Source organism: Schistocerca americana, chromosome 1, assembly GCF_021461395.2.
Source record: "Schistocerca americana isolate TAMUIC-IGC-003095 chromosome 1, iqSchAmer2.1, whole genome shotgun sequence".
Taxonomy (NCBI): Eukaryota; Metazoa; Arthropoda; class Insecta; order Orthoptera; family Acrididae; genus Schistocerca; species Schistocerca americana.
In genome coordinates, this window is record NC_060119.1 from 1,002,406,750 (window position 1) to 1,002,420,474 (window position 13,725).

The 13,725-nt window shown below is 39.0% G+C and overlaps 1 protein-coding gene across 1 annotated transcript in view; it reads left to right on the plus strand.

The window, feature by feature from the left end:
- The window catches only part of LOC124548715 (sodium leak channel non-selective protein), a 436,855-nt gene that overhangs the window by 301,064 nt on the left and 122,066 nt on the right, over positions 1 to 13,725 (plus strand). The window contains exon 20 of the mRNA XM_047125188.1: positions 13,186 to 13,394. Coding sequence (XP_046981144.1) covers positions 13,186 to 13,394 — 209 coding nt within the window. The remainder of the gene's footprint in view (positions 1 to 13,185; positions 13,395 to 13,725) is intronic.

Here is a 13,725-nt window from a genome sequence, read left to right on the forward strand (position 1 = left end):
ATGTGGGACTGTCAATTTACCCCGTAGAACAAGAGGATGTGTATGGAGAGGAGGAAAGTTGCAGAGGGGGCACCGATCAAGGCCAAAACTTGGCTTTCAGCCAGAAAAGTTTTGGCAACTGTGTTAAGGTACTCAAAAGATGTACTGCTGATTGACTACCTGCACAGTTGAATGACAAACTACTACTGCAAGCTAATGGATGATGCCAAGATTGCATATCTGGCAGCCAGTTCCGAATACCCTCCTGCATGACAGCACTCAGCCCCGTAGAGCAACTCTTAATTAGTGAAAAACACACTATCTCTTCATCACTCACCTTACAGTCCAGACTTGTCCCCAAGTGACTACCACATATTCGGTCCACTGAAGAAAACATCAGGAGAGGAATGTTTCAAAGAAAATGCTGCAGTCAAACAGTATATGTGCAATTGACTACTGAGGTAGCCAACTTCTTTCTTCCATGAACAGATTAGGAAGCTTTCTATCATAACAGTACTATGACAATTTCAACTATATGGAATAGGTCTAATGCAACCCACCACATAGAGGAGGCACCAAGACCCAGAATGCAAAATGAAAAAGAATGCTAAAGTATTTAAGCTTTTGAAGACAATCCTCCTTCCATAGTAGAAAACTCACACACATGCACCCGAGCACTCTCTCACATATATGAGCAGTTTCTGGAGGTGCTGAGGCCCAAATGCAATTGCATCTGATGTGATCAGCAATCTTGGGTGGATGGTGAGGTTAAGGGAGAGGCATGAGGAGAGGTAAGGATAGTAGGGTAGAGATGGGGGAAGATGCTAGAGCTGCCTTTGAGAACATGCAGGGATGTGGTGGGGACGGGATAGGGCTGCCAGGTGCAGCATTATGAAGCTCTGTTGTGGTGGGGGGAATGGGGAGGGAGGGAGGGGGGGCAAGAGAGAGGAGAGACTTAAAGAAGGGGAAATGACTTCTTTGTATGTGTGTTGGCAGCAGAGAAGGTGTATGCAGTACCGGCATGGGAACAGGGAAGAGAAAAGGTAGGTGGAGAACAGGGACTGACGAAGATCAAGGCCAAGGGGGCGGGGGTGGGGGATTGAGGGGGAGGGGGGGTTGGGGATTGAAGGTTATATTATAGAGAGAATTCTTTCTCATAGGTAGAATTCAGAAAAGCTAATCTTGGTGGGAAGAATCCGTATGGTGCTGGCTGTGTAGCAGTCATTACAGGGGGGCAAAAAGTTTATCAAATGTTTGTCCTGCTGTCTACTGTCCACAGTTTGGCAATAGTTTCTCATGCGGACAGAGAGCTTGTTACTTGTTGTGACCATGTATAATACAGGCCAGTGGTTGCAGATTGGTTGATAGATTACATTGATGCTTTTACAGATGGCCCTGCCTCTGATGTGGTTGCAGGTGCCTGTGATAGGACTAGAGTAGGTGGTAGTGGGAGGATGTATGGGGCAGGTCTTGCATCTAGATCTGTTGCATGGAGATGAGCCTTTTGAATGGTTGATAGAATACCATTATGGGAGGGTTGGGGAGAACATTTTCATTTCAGGACACAGTGAGAAGTAGTCAAAACCTTGGTGGAGAATGTGATTCAGTTCCACCCTTGATGGTACTGAATCGCAAGAGGAGAGCTTCAGTGTGGTTGGACAGTGAGTTTGTGGGGAAAGATACAGGATATCAGTTATTGGACAGGGCTGGATGTCTAATTTTGGCCTGTGAATGCCTCAGCAAGACTCTTGGCATATTTGGAAAGGGACTGTTCATCATTACAGATGAGGCAACCATGGGTGCCTAGGCTACATGGAAGGGACATATTATTATGGAACAGATAGCAGCCTTCAAGGTGGAGGTATTGTTGGTGGCTGGTTGATGTGTTTGATATGGACAGAGGTAGTAATGTAGCCACTCTTGAAATGGAGACTGAGTTGAAGGAATGTGGCTTGTTGGGTTGAGGAGGACCAGATGAAGCAAATGGGGAAAAGGCATTGAGGTTCTGAAGAATGTGGGGAGGGTTCCCTCACACTTCATCCAGATAACGAAGATGCCATCATTGAATCTGAACCAGGTGATCGGTTTCGGATTCTGAGTGTTTAGGAAGGTTTCCTTTATGCTGTGGCTGCCCACTTCAGACATCATAGCACCTTCTGCATCAGCATCCCACTTCACGTCCAATCAACACAGGATGCCTGCATCACAGGGCATATATTCATCAGGAAAATGTACGTTGTCTGTGTTGTCAACACAAATATTTACCAGCAGCCACAACACAACACATCACCAGGTCTCCACCGGACGCCACTGCTACCCATTCACAGAGCCTGCAGAACAGCTTCACCAGAGGTCACAGCTAGCCCAGGAACTACTTTGATATGCCAGGCATGTGATAGCAAATAGTTCCAGAAGATACATCCGCCAAACAGGCTTTACAGGGTGGCGCACTATCAGCAAAGGGCAGTTTGATGCACCACTTGGAAGTATACAGAGCTGCCACCCTGGCAACCAAAGCAGACGCCTCTTCTAGCTGGCTGATCCCTTGCAGATGGACTTGGTATAGTCGATGAACATCTTGACATTGTAGAATGTTTTGATTGTGATCTCTCCCTGTGAAGAGTTGGGTCTTTTCTATTATTATTTTATATTTGTGACAATCCACTGTTGGGATCGAGTCTGTTGTCCTTTTGGAGATGGTATTGTTTTGTTTTGGTGAGTCTAATAAATTGTTTTCAGACTTGTTTTTTTCTGCATTTCATATTCTGCTAGCGCAGATACTTCACGTTAGTGTGTAAATGATCCAGGAATACATTGGCAGTACATGTTGCTATGTGGGTGCCCATTGCTGTACCACAGATTTGTTTGTAGGTGATGCCTTCAAAGGAGAACTAATTGTGAGTGAGGATGTAGTTGGTTATGGTAACCAGGAAGGAGGTTGTTGGTTTGGAGTCACTCGGGCATTAGGAAAAGTGGTGTTCAGTAGAGGCAAGGCCAAGGGCATTGGAGATGTTAGCATAAAGGGAGATGGCATCGATGCTGACATGCAGAGTACCGGGTGTTAAAGGATCAGGAACTGCAGAGAATTAATGGAGCAAATGGTTGGTGTCTTTCGCATTGTTTGGTTTCCCATACTAAAATTTGAAGATTTGTGCTGGACCAGAATTCAAACCCAGGTTCCCTTCTTACGAGGCAAATGCTCTGACCACTAAGTCATCCAGACATGGGGGTCATCGCGGCTGCATGGCCTTTCCTAGCATCACTCCCATCAGACTCGAATTCTCACCTTATGTATATAATTCTACATCTACATTTATACTCCGCAAGCCACCCAACGGTGTGTGGCGGAGGGCACTTTACGTGCCACTGTCATTACCTCCCTTTCCTGTTCCAGTCGCGTATGGTTCGTGGGAAGAACGACTGTCTGAAAGCCTCCGTGCGTGCTCTAATCTCTCTAATTTTACATTCGTGATCTCCTCGGGAGGTATAAGTAGGGGGAAGCAATATATTCGATACATCATCCAGAAACGCACCCTCTCGAAACCTGGCGAACAAGCTACACCGCGATGCAGAGCGCCTCTCTTGCAGAGTCTGCCACTTAAGTTTGTTAAACATCTCCGTAACACTATCACGGTTACCAAATAACCCTGTGACGAAACGCGCTGCTTTTCTTTGGGTCTTCTCTATCTCCTCCGTCAACCCGATCTGGTACGGATCCCACACTGATGAGCAATACTCAAGTATAGGTCGAACGAGTGTTTTGTAAGCAACCTCCTTTGTTGATGGACTACATTTTCTAAGGCTTTCCCAATGAATCTCAACCTGGTACCCGCCTTACCAACAATTAATTTTATATGATCATTCCACTTCAAATCGTTCCGCACGCATACTCCCAGATATTTTACAGAAGTAACTGCTACCAGTGTTTGTTCCGCTATCATATAATCATACAATAAAGGATCCTTCTTTCTATGTATTTGCAATACATTACATTTGTCTATGTTAAGGGTCAGTTGCCACTCCCTGCACCAAGTGCCTATCCGCTGCAGATCTTCCTGCATTTCGCTACAATTTTCTAATGCTGCAATTCTCTGTATACTACAGCATCATCCGCGAAAAGCCGCATGGGACTTCCGACACTATCTACTAGGTCATTTATATATATTGTGAAAAGCAATGGTCCCATAACACTCCCCTGTGGCACGCCAGAGGTTACTTTAAAGTCTGTAGACGTCTCTCCATTGATAACAACATGCTGTGTTCTGTTTGCTAAAAACTCTTCAATCCAGCCACACAGCTGGTCTGATATTCCTTAGGCTCTTACTTTGTTTATCAGGCGACAGTGCGGAACTGTATCGAACGCCTTCCGGAAGTCAAGAAAAATAACATCTACCTGGGAGGCTGTATCTAATATTTTCTGGGTCTCATGAACAAATAAAGCGAGTTGGGTCTCACACGATTGCTATTTCTGGAATCAATGTTGATTCCTACATAGTAGATTCTTGGTTTCCAAAAACGACATGATACTCGAGCAAAAAACATGTTCTAAAATTCTACAACAGATCGACGTCAGAGATATAGGTCTATAGTTTTGCGCATCTGCTCGTCGACCTTTCTTGAGGACTGGGACTACCTGTGCTCTTTTCCAATCATTTGGAACCTTCCGTTCCTCTAGAGACTTGCAGTACACGGCTGTTAGAAGGGGGGCAAGTTCTTTCACGTACTGAAAGCTGAAAGCGTATTAAGCTGAAATGGCCAATGATCTCTTCACTGCAGATGCACATCAGGCTCTAACTCTTACAGGAATCAGCGAAATGCTACAACTAATGAGGATAATGGGCAAGGGGCACTACAACATTAGTAGTGTGCAAAGAAGTTGAAAATTGTGTCCAGATGGCTTAGTGGTCAGATCATTTTCCTAGTAAGCAGGAGATCTGGGTTCGAATCCTAGTCTGGCACAAATTTTTAACTTACCACTTTGATTTCATTATGTGCCCACTCACAGTCAATGTCTGTAATTCCTTCGTGCCTTAATTCATAATGGCTGCTGATGATGCTGGTTTCAATCAGGGCCCACTCGCATATTGCATACTGGAACAGGAAACTAGCACTCTAATTGTGGAAATGAGCTACAAGCCCCTTTCTATTTCATTTGTGCTGTATTCATTATAATCAGAAAAGACATTTATATTTAGAGAGTCTGACAACTTCAAACTCCATACAACCTTCAACAAAACTGTTACAGGCGGACTGACTCACCCACGTGGTCACTACTGTGTCCCTTTAATTAAATTCATGACAGTTACATATACTTCTTTTCATTGTTGTAAATGTTATATTAATCGAATTAAAGTCAACATTTAAAGTAAGGGAAAGGGAACCACTCACCTGTAGTGGATCAATGCATGGAGCACAGTAACACATAACAGAAAACAGCATTCACACTAGCTTTAGAGTACTAACTCTTTTTTCCTGCAGTTGTACAAATATTTACACAAGCAGCCATACAGGTCTTGCCATGGACACTGGAGTGTGCATTTGTGTGTGTGTGTGTGTGTGTGTGTGTGTATGGTTGCTTGCATGAATATGTGTACTATTTCTGGCAAAAGAGCTACCATCAAAAGAGCTAGTGCTCAAAAGCTATAGTGTGAATGCTGTTTTCTGTCATGTGTTACTGTGCTCTATGTGTCAGTCCTCTATAGGTGAGTTGTTGCCTTTCACCAACAACAATAGTTCAGATATACACGCCAATGTTGCAAGCTGAAGATGAAGAGATAGAGGAAGTATATGTGGATATGGAACAAATAGTTCAGTACATAAAGTGAGATGAAAATCTAATGCTCATTGGGGACTGGAATGCAGTTGTTGGGAAAGGAGTGGAACAGAGAGTTGCAGGAGAATATGGACTTGGTAGAGGGAATGAGAGAGGAGAAAGACAAATTGACTTCTGCAGTAAATTTCAGCTAGTAATAGTGAATATTCTGTTCAAGACACACAAGAGGAGAAGGTATACTTGGAAAAGGCTGGAGACATGGGAAGATTTCAGTTAGATTACGTCGTGGTCAGGCAGAGATGCTGAAATCAGATACTCAGTTGTGAGACATACCTAGGAGCAGATATAGATTCAGATCACAACTTATTAATGATGAAAAGTAGGCTGAAGTTTAAGAGACAAGTCATAGTGAAGATGAATCAGTATGCAAAGAATTAGGATACGGAAGTACTAAGGAACGGGAGATAAGCTTGAAGTTTTCTAAAGCTATAGATACAGTGATGAGGAATAGCTCATGGGCAGTTTGGCTGAAGAGAAATGGGCATCTTGAAGAAGGGCAATCACAGAAGTTGGAAAGAAAACTGTAGTTACAAGGAAGATAACAGTAAAGAAACCATGGATAAACTAAGAAATACTTCAGTTGATCAATGAAATAAGGAAGTGCCAAAATGTTCAGGGAAATTCAGGAATACAGAAATACAAGCTGCTTAATAATGAAATAACTAGTAAATCCATGGAAGCTAAGGCAAAGTGGCTGCATGAAAAATGTGAAGAATTCAAAAAAGGAAATGAATGTTGGAAGGACTGACTCAAGTTATAAAAAATTCAAAACAATCTTTGGTGAAATTAAAATCAAGAGTGGTAACATAAAGAGTGCTCTGAAAATTTCACTGTTAAATGCACAGGAGACAGCACATAGGAGGAAAGAGTACATTGAGTGCTTCTATGGAGGGAAGAATAGTCTGATGTGATAGATGAAGAAACGGAGTTGATATAGAAGAGAGGGGTATCCAGCATTAGAATCAGAATTTAAAAGAGCTTTGGAAGACTTAATATCAAATAAGTCAGAACAAATATTTAACTTTCCATCAGAATTTTTGAAATCGTTTGGAGAAGTGACAACCAAACGATTGTTTCTTCCAGAAAAATGTCCACACAATTCCAAAGACTGCAAGAGCTGACAGGCACAAGAATTATTACACAGTCAGCTTAACAGCTCAGGCCTCAAAGCTGCTGCCAAGAGTAATATACAGAAGAATGGGGAAAAAATTGAGGATGTGTTGCGTGATGATCAGCTTGGTTTTAGGAAATGTAAAGGCACAAGAGAGGCATTTCTGGCATTGCAGTTAATAATAGAAGCAAGACTAAAGAAAAATCAAGATATGTTCATAGGATTTGCCAACCTGGAAAAAGTGTTCGGCAGTGTCAAATGGTGCAAGATGTTCAAAATTTTGCGAAAAATACAAGTAAGCTATAAGGAAACATTGGTGATGTACAACACTTAAAAGAGCCAAGAGGGAATACCAAGAATGGAATACTCAATTAAAAAGGTTGTAAGATAGTGGTGTATTCTTTCACCTGTACTGTTCAACTTATCTGTTGAAGAAGCAATGATGGAAATAAAAGGAAGGTTCAAAACTGGGATTAAAATTCAAGGTGGAAGGATACCAATGTTGAGATTGCTGATGACTTTGCTATCCTCAGTGAAAGTGAAAAATTATAGGATCTGTTGAATTGAATGAACAATCTAATGTGTACAGAACATGGATTGAGAGTAAATCAAATGAGGACAAAAGTAATGAGAAGTAGCGGAAATGAGAACAGTGAGAAACTTAACATCAGGGTTGATCGTCATGAAGTGGGTGAAGTTGAGGATTTCTACTACCTAGGCATCAAAATAAATAAATAAATAACCAATGACAGTTTGAGCCAGGAGGACTTCAAAAGCAGACTAGCACTGGCAAAAAAGGCATTCCTGACCAAGAGAAGTATACTAGTATCAAATGTGTGATGATAGAAAAGTCATACCTCTCATGGACAGGAAGTGTGTGTATCCTGTAGAATCCAATGTGAAATCTGCTATCAGTGAAGCTACACCTCTCCAAGACAAATGTGAAATTTTATTAATGCAAGTGAACACTCCAAATGTTAATAATTCACAGAAAGGCACAGCAGTTATGGAACAACAAACACCAGAAATAACTGAAACAGCAGCAGCACCATCATTATCAGCAGAAGCAGCAGCAGTAACAGAACCAACAACGACTGGAGCAGCAACACAGCAATGCTTAAGGAGGAGCCAAAGGAAAAATACATCTGTGTCATTCAGTGATAATTTTTTATGGTTTCAAGCCAAGAAGAAAATAAAAATGTGAAAAACCAGCCTGCTAACTCACAGATAAGTCACAACAACATCCTATTTTTAAACATTCAGGGTCTTGAAAATAAAGTTGAAATTCTGGATGAGTCATTGCCACAGAATAAGTATTCTTTCTTATGTATATCAGAACATTGGCTTAAACCAGAACAAATACAGTACTATGTACCAGAAGGTTATAAATATGGAAACAGTTTTTGCAGATCTCAGTACCGTAATGGTGGTACTGTTATCTATGTTTCAAATGAAATAGAGTGTAGAGAACTAGATCTTGGTTGGGCATGTGTAGAGAAACACTTTGAAATTACCGGGATCATATGTGATATAATGAAACTTATCATAGTATGTATCTACCATTCCCCTGACTCAGATGATAAAACTTTTTTAAAGAATTTAGACAGTGTACTCTGCTACATAACGAAATGGAAACAGTATGTAACAGTAATTGGGGGAGACTTTAATTCAAGCTTTGATGTAACATGTAACAAACCCAGTGTAAATAAGTTACTGAACATGCTGAGGCAGCACAACTTCCATCATGTAAATTCAGAACCAACAAGACTACAAGCATGCTTGGATAATGCTTTTGTCAACTGTGCTCGTGATATGTACTCCACCAAGGTAAAGGAGTTTGTTTTCTCAGACCACTCCATGTTAACAGTAAAGTTAAGACATTTTATAAAAGGAGATGAGAGCAAGGCTGGACAAAAGTTAACAAAATCTAATACCTTAATATTAACAAAACACAATCTCATAAAACTAACACACCAGTTGAGCATAACAAACTGGGACAAATTATTTCAAAACTGTGATTCCAGTGCCCAAACAGTTTATGAAACATTCCACAATTACTTAACAGGTATTTTAAAAGCCCATCTTGTTCAAAAGAAATACCATAAAACAAGAAAAGGTAAATTTTGTTACACCAAAGAACTGGAGAATCTAAAAAATAAGCTACTGCTGTTGAAGCGCCTTGCCAAAGTAAACAATTCTAATGAAATTAAGGATCTTGAAAAAATCACTAAGAAACTGTATAAGAAAGAGTTGCAATTAGCGAAACTAAGATACAACACAAATTTCATAAAAAATAGTAAAAACCAATGCAAAACAGCCTGGTCAGTAATTAATACTGTTAAAGGTGAAGTCAGAAACTTCGACAAGACAGTCCCAATACCAGCAGATACATTCAATAAATATTTTGTAAGCTGTGCTGATGATATCAAAAAGCTGATCAGTAAACCCAATGTAACATATATAGATTATCTGAAGAGAGCAAACCTAAATCATAATAGGGCCGGATCATCATTGAAACACTTCAGAGAGGTATGCCAACATGAAGTTCTTAAAATAGTCAAAGAAATGAAAAATTCATACAGTACAGATATTTTTAATATGTCAAACAATCTATTGAAAGAAATCATACATTACATTGCAGCACCATTAACATATTCTATAAACCTGTGTCTCATAGAAGGGTTTTTTCCTGATCCTCTCAAACTATCCAAGGTAACTCCAGTCTTTAAGAAGGGTGTCAAATCAGATCCTGCAAACTACAGACCAATTTCACTAATTCCAGTACTAGGAAAAGTCTTTGAAGGCATAATATATAAGCAGATGTATGAGTACCTAGAACTAAATGGTATGTTAAGTGCATCACAGTTTGGTTACAGAAAAGGAAGGTCAGCTATACATGCCATAGAGCTCTTAGTCAGAGACATTCTAGCAGCATTTGAGGACCATGCGCACGCACAGGTAACCTTATGTGATCTGAGCAAAGCTTTTGACTGTGTTGACCACTCACTTCTGCTCTCTAAACTTGAGTACTATGGAATATGTGATAAAAGTTTAAAACTCATCAAATCATACCTCAATAAAAGGAACCAGGTGGTGAGTTCAGGAAGTCATCTGTCAAACATACTCGAGGTTCAACATGGAGTGCCACAGGGATCTAAATTGGGACCACTTCTTTTCCTTGTACACATAAATGACTTACCAGGAAATATAGATGTAAAGACATATATGTATGCAGATGACACAACTTTTCTATCTGTAAACCATGTACTTGATAACCTTGTAAGTGATATGAAATTGGCAAAAGAAAATGCAACATCATGGTTTAATGCCAATGGTCTGCTATTAAATGAGGAAAAGACCCAGAATATGTGGTTCAGTCTATCAAAGTCTACAAAAATAGAAAAACAAAAGGCAAAGTTTTTAGGTATTGTACTTGACAACAGTCTAACATGGAACTCTCATGTTGATCACATAGTGGTTAGGTTGTCAAGAGTTATATATTTGTTGAAGAGACTGATGTGTTGTGTGACATTTGAGTACGTAAGGACAGCGTACTTTGCCTTTTTTCAATCTGTTTTAAGGTATGGGTTAATACTCTGGGGAAACAGCAGAAAAATAAATGAAATTATGGTGATCCAGAAGAAAGCAATCAGAGTAATGGCTAAGGTAGATAATAGAACACATTGTAAACCATTGTTCACTAAATATAGAATTTTAACAGTAATTAATTTATATATTCTTGACAGTGTTAACTACATACTTGCTGAACTACCTAATTTAAGTGTAACAAATGAAAGACATGGCTACTATACAAGAACGTGTACTTCTCTGCTGTTGCCACAAAATAGATTAGCCAAAACTAACAATAGTCATAAGTATATGGCAATTAAAATATATAACAAATTGTCTAAAAATGGGTCAATCAAGCCTGACAAATTATTTAAAGACAATGTTCATAACTTCTTGTTAACCAATCCATTCTATTCATTAGAAGAATTTTTAGAAATGTCTAATATCAACTTAAATGTGTAAAAAATTTTTTTTGTAAAATTAATAAGTTAAGTGAACTGACGAAGTCTATTGCATGTAACAATGCTGAATGACTAATAAAGAATCTGAATCTGAATCTGAACCTTCATTTGAGGAAGAAATTTCTGAGAATGTATGTTTGGAGCACAGCATTGTGTGGTAGTGACACACGGACCGTAGGGAAATGGAAACAGAAGAAAATCAAAGCATTTAACATGTGATGATACAAGCAAGTGTTGAAACTTAGTTCGACTGACAAGGTAAGGAATAAGGAGGTTCTGTGCAGAATCGGAGAGGAAAGGAATATATGAAAACATTGACAACAAGAAGGGACAGGATGGTAGGGCATCATTTAAGACATCAGCAAATAACTTCCATTGTACTAGAGGAAGCTGTAGAGATTAAAAACTGTAGAGGAAATAGAGACTGGAATATGTCCAGAAAATAATTGAGGTTGTACCTTGCATGTGCTACTCTGAGATTAAGAGGTTGGCACAGGAGAGAAATTCATAGTGGGCTGCATCAAACCAGTCAGAAGACTGATGAAAAAAATAAATAAATGTAGAAAAATAGGTGCTGCATCTGTATTGGTACAAGTCACTAATAAAACTTGGTACACGTCACCAATAAAATTGTGTTACTGTATTCTGGAGTGGGAATTTAAGTTCCCAGGAGAAGAAATAAAAACTTTGAGGTTTGCCGATGATATTGTAATTCTGTTAAAGACAGCAAAGGACTTGGAAAAAGCAGTTGAGCAAAATGGACAGTGGCGTGAAAGGAGGACATAACATGAACATCAGCAAAAGCAAAACATAGATAATGGGAATGTAGTCAGATTAAATGAAATGATGCTGAGGGCATTAGATCATGATGAGACACTTAAAGTAGTAGATGAGTTTTGTTATTTGAGTAGCAAAATAATTGATGATGGCTGAAGTAAAGAGAATATAAAATGTCAGCTGGCAACAGTTAAGAAAAGTGTTTTTGAAGAAGAGAAATTTGTTAACATCGAATGTAAACTTAATTGTTGAGAAGTCTTTTCTGAAAGTATTTGTATAGAGTGTAGCTATGTATGGAAGTGAAAAATTGATGATAAAAAGTTTAGACTAGAAGAGAATAGAAGCTTTTAAAAAGTCGTGCTTCAGAAGAAAGAATGTTGAAGATTAGATGGGTACATCTTGTAACTAATGAGGAGGTACTGAATAGAATTGGGGAGGAAAGAAATTTGTGGCACAATGTGACTAGAAGAAGGTACCGATTGATGGGGCACATTCTGAGACATCAAGTGATCACCAGTTTAATATTGGAGAGGAATATGGGACGTAAAAATCATAGAGGGAGAGCAAGAGATGAGCACAGTAAACAGATTCCGAAGGATGTAAGTTGCATTAGTTATTCAGTAATGAAGAGGCTTGTACAGGATAGAATACCATGGAGAGCTGCATCAAACCAGTCTTCTGACTGAAGACCACAACAAGAACAACAACTATATTCTGATTTATGTTTGAATGATCTTCATATGTTGTTACTTGTAATTCTGTCTTTATACCTCATGTTGTCTGTTTCTCACCAGCATTCTTCTCCCATATACTGACAATGTTGTGCTGGATTTTAATGCAATACATTCTAGGTTTAGATGTAAAGGCAAAAAAGTGTACTCGTAAATATACTTAATATAAACTGTTCACAACTCTTCAAGAACTAAAAAATTTAATTTCACTGCATTATCATCAGAAACTTTGTTGGTCTGACAAATTTCAAAAGGTAGGCTCAGAATTATTTGACAATAGTGATTATAAAAGTATTGTACACCCTGAAGTTTATTGCCATCTAGTCTAAAAAATGTATAACTTGATCTGTCTGTCTGTGGATACATACACTTGTTGAAAGTATAGGGGAAGAAAAATGATAATCATTAAAAAAAATAGTATATTTCCCACTTAAAAATTGAAGTAGTAATAAGGGCAAAGGAATGTATATAATTATTTAATTCATTTTAACATCTTTTTGGACATCTCGAAAAAAGAAGAAAAGATAGAGAGAATAACTTTTTTGCTAATTGTATTTGTGAACTCAATTTACTTTATGTGTCTTCAGCCCAGTGATGACTGCAGCTGGTTTTGTTTTGCTATTTTGTCCATATTACCTGTTCATGTTTTACTTCTTACATTTGGTGCATTTTGAAGTTGTCCATGTGTACTTCACTGTAAAGAAAGTTTTGTAATTCTTTCAGGTATCAATTCTTCTTATAGTGCTGATGTTTGTATTTGCAAGTTATGGTGTTCAGCTGTTTGGAGGACGATTAGCAAGATGTAATGATCCTACAATCACTAAGCGTGAAGATTGTGTTGGTGTGTTTATGAGAAGAGTATTTGTCACAAAAATGAAATTGCAGCCTGGTGCTAATGAGTCATATCCATCTATTCTGGTACCTCGAGTCTGGTTAGTAGATTTCTGCTTCAAAAACTTTTTTTTAAATCTTTGTATATCCATAATTGAAATGGATGATTTGGGATGTCAGCTAGTATAATATATGTTAAAAAATGACGAAATTCCTCCAGCTGTATTAAGGTGTTGGTTTTATTGGCGACTAGTTTCGATGTTGTTACATCATCTTCAGGCCAGGCACATACTTGTTGACAGCAACTGTATGTGTCTAACACTAGTAGTCAGTGGTGAGATAGGTGTGTTCCATGCAGAAGGCAGGTAGTAACTGATATGATATGAATTGATATCAGTTACTACCTGCCTTCCGCATGGAACACACCTATCT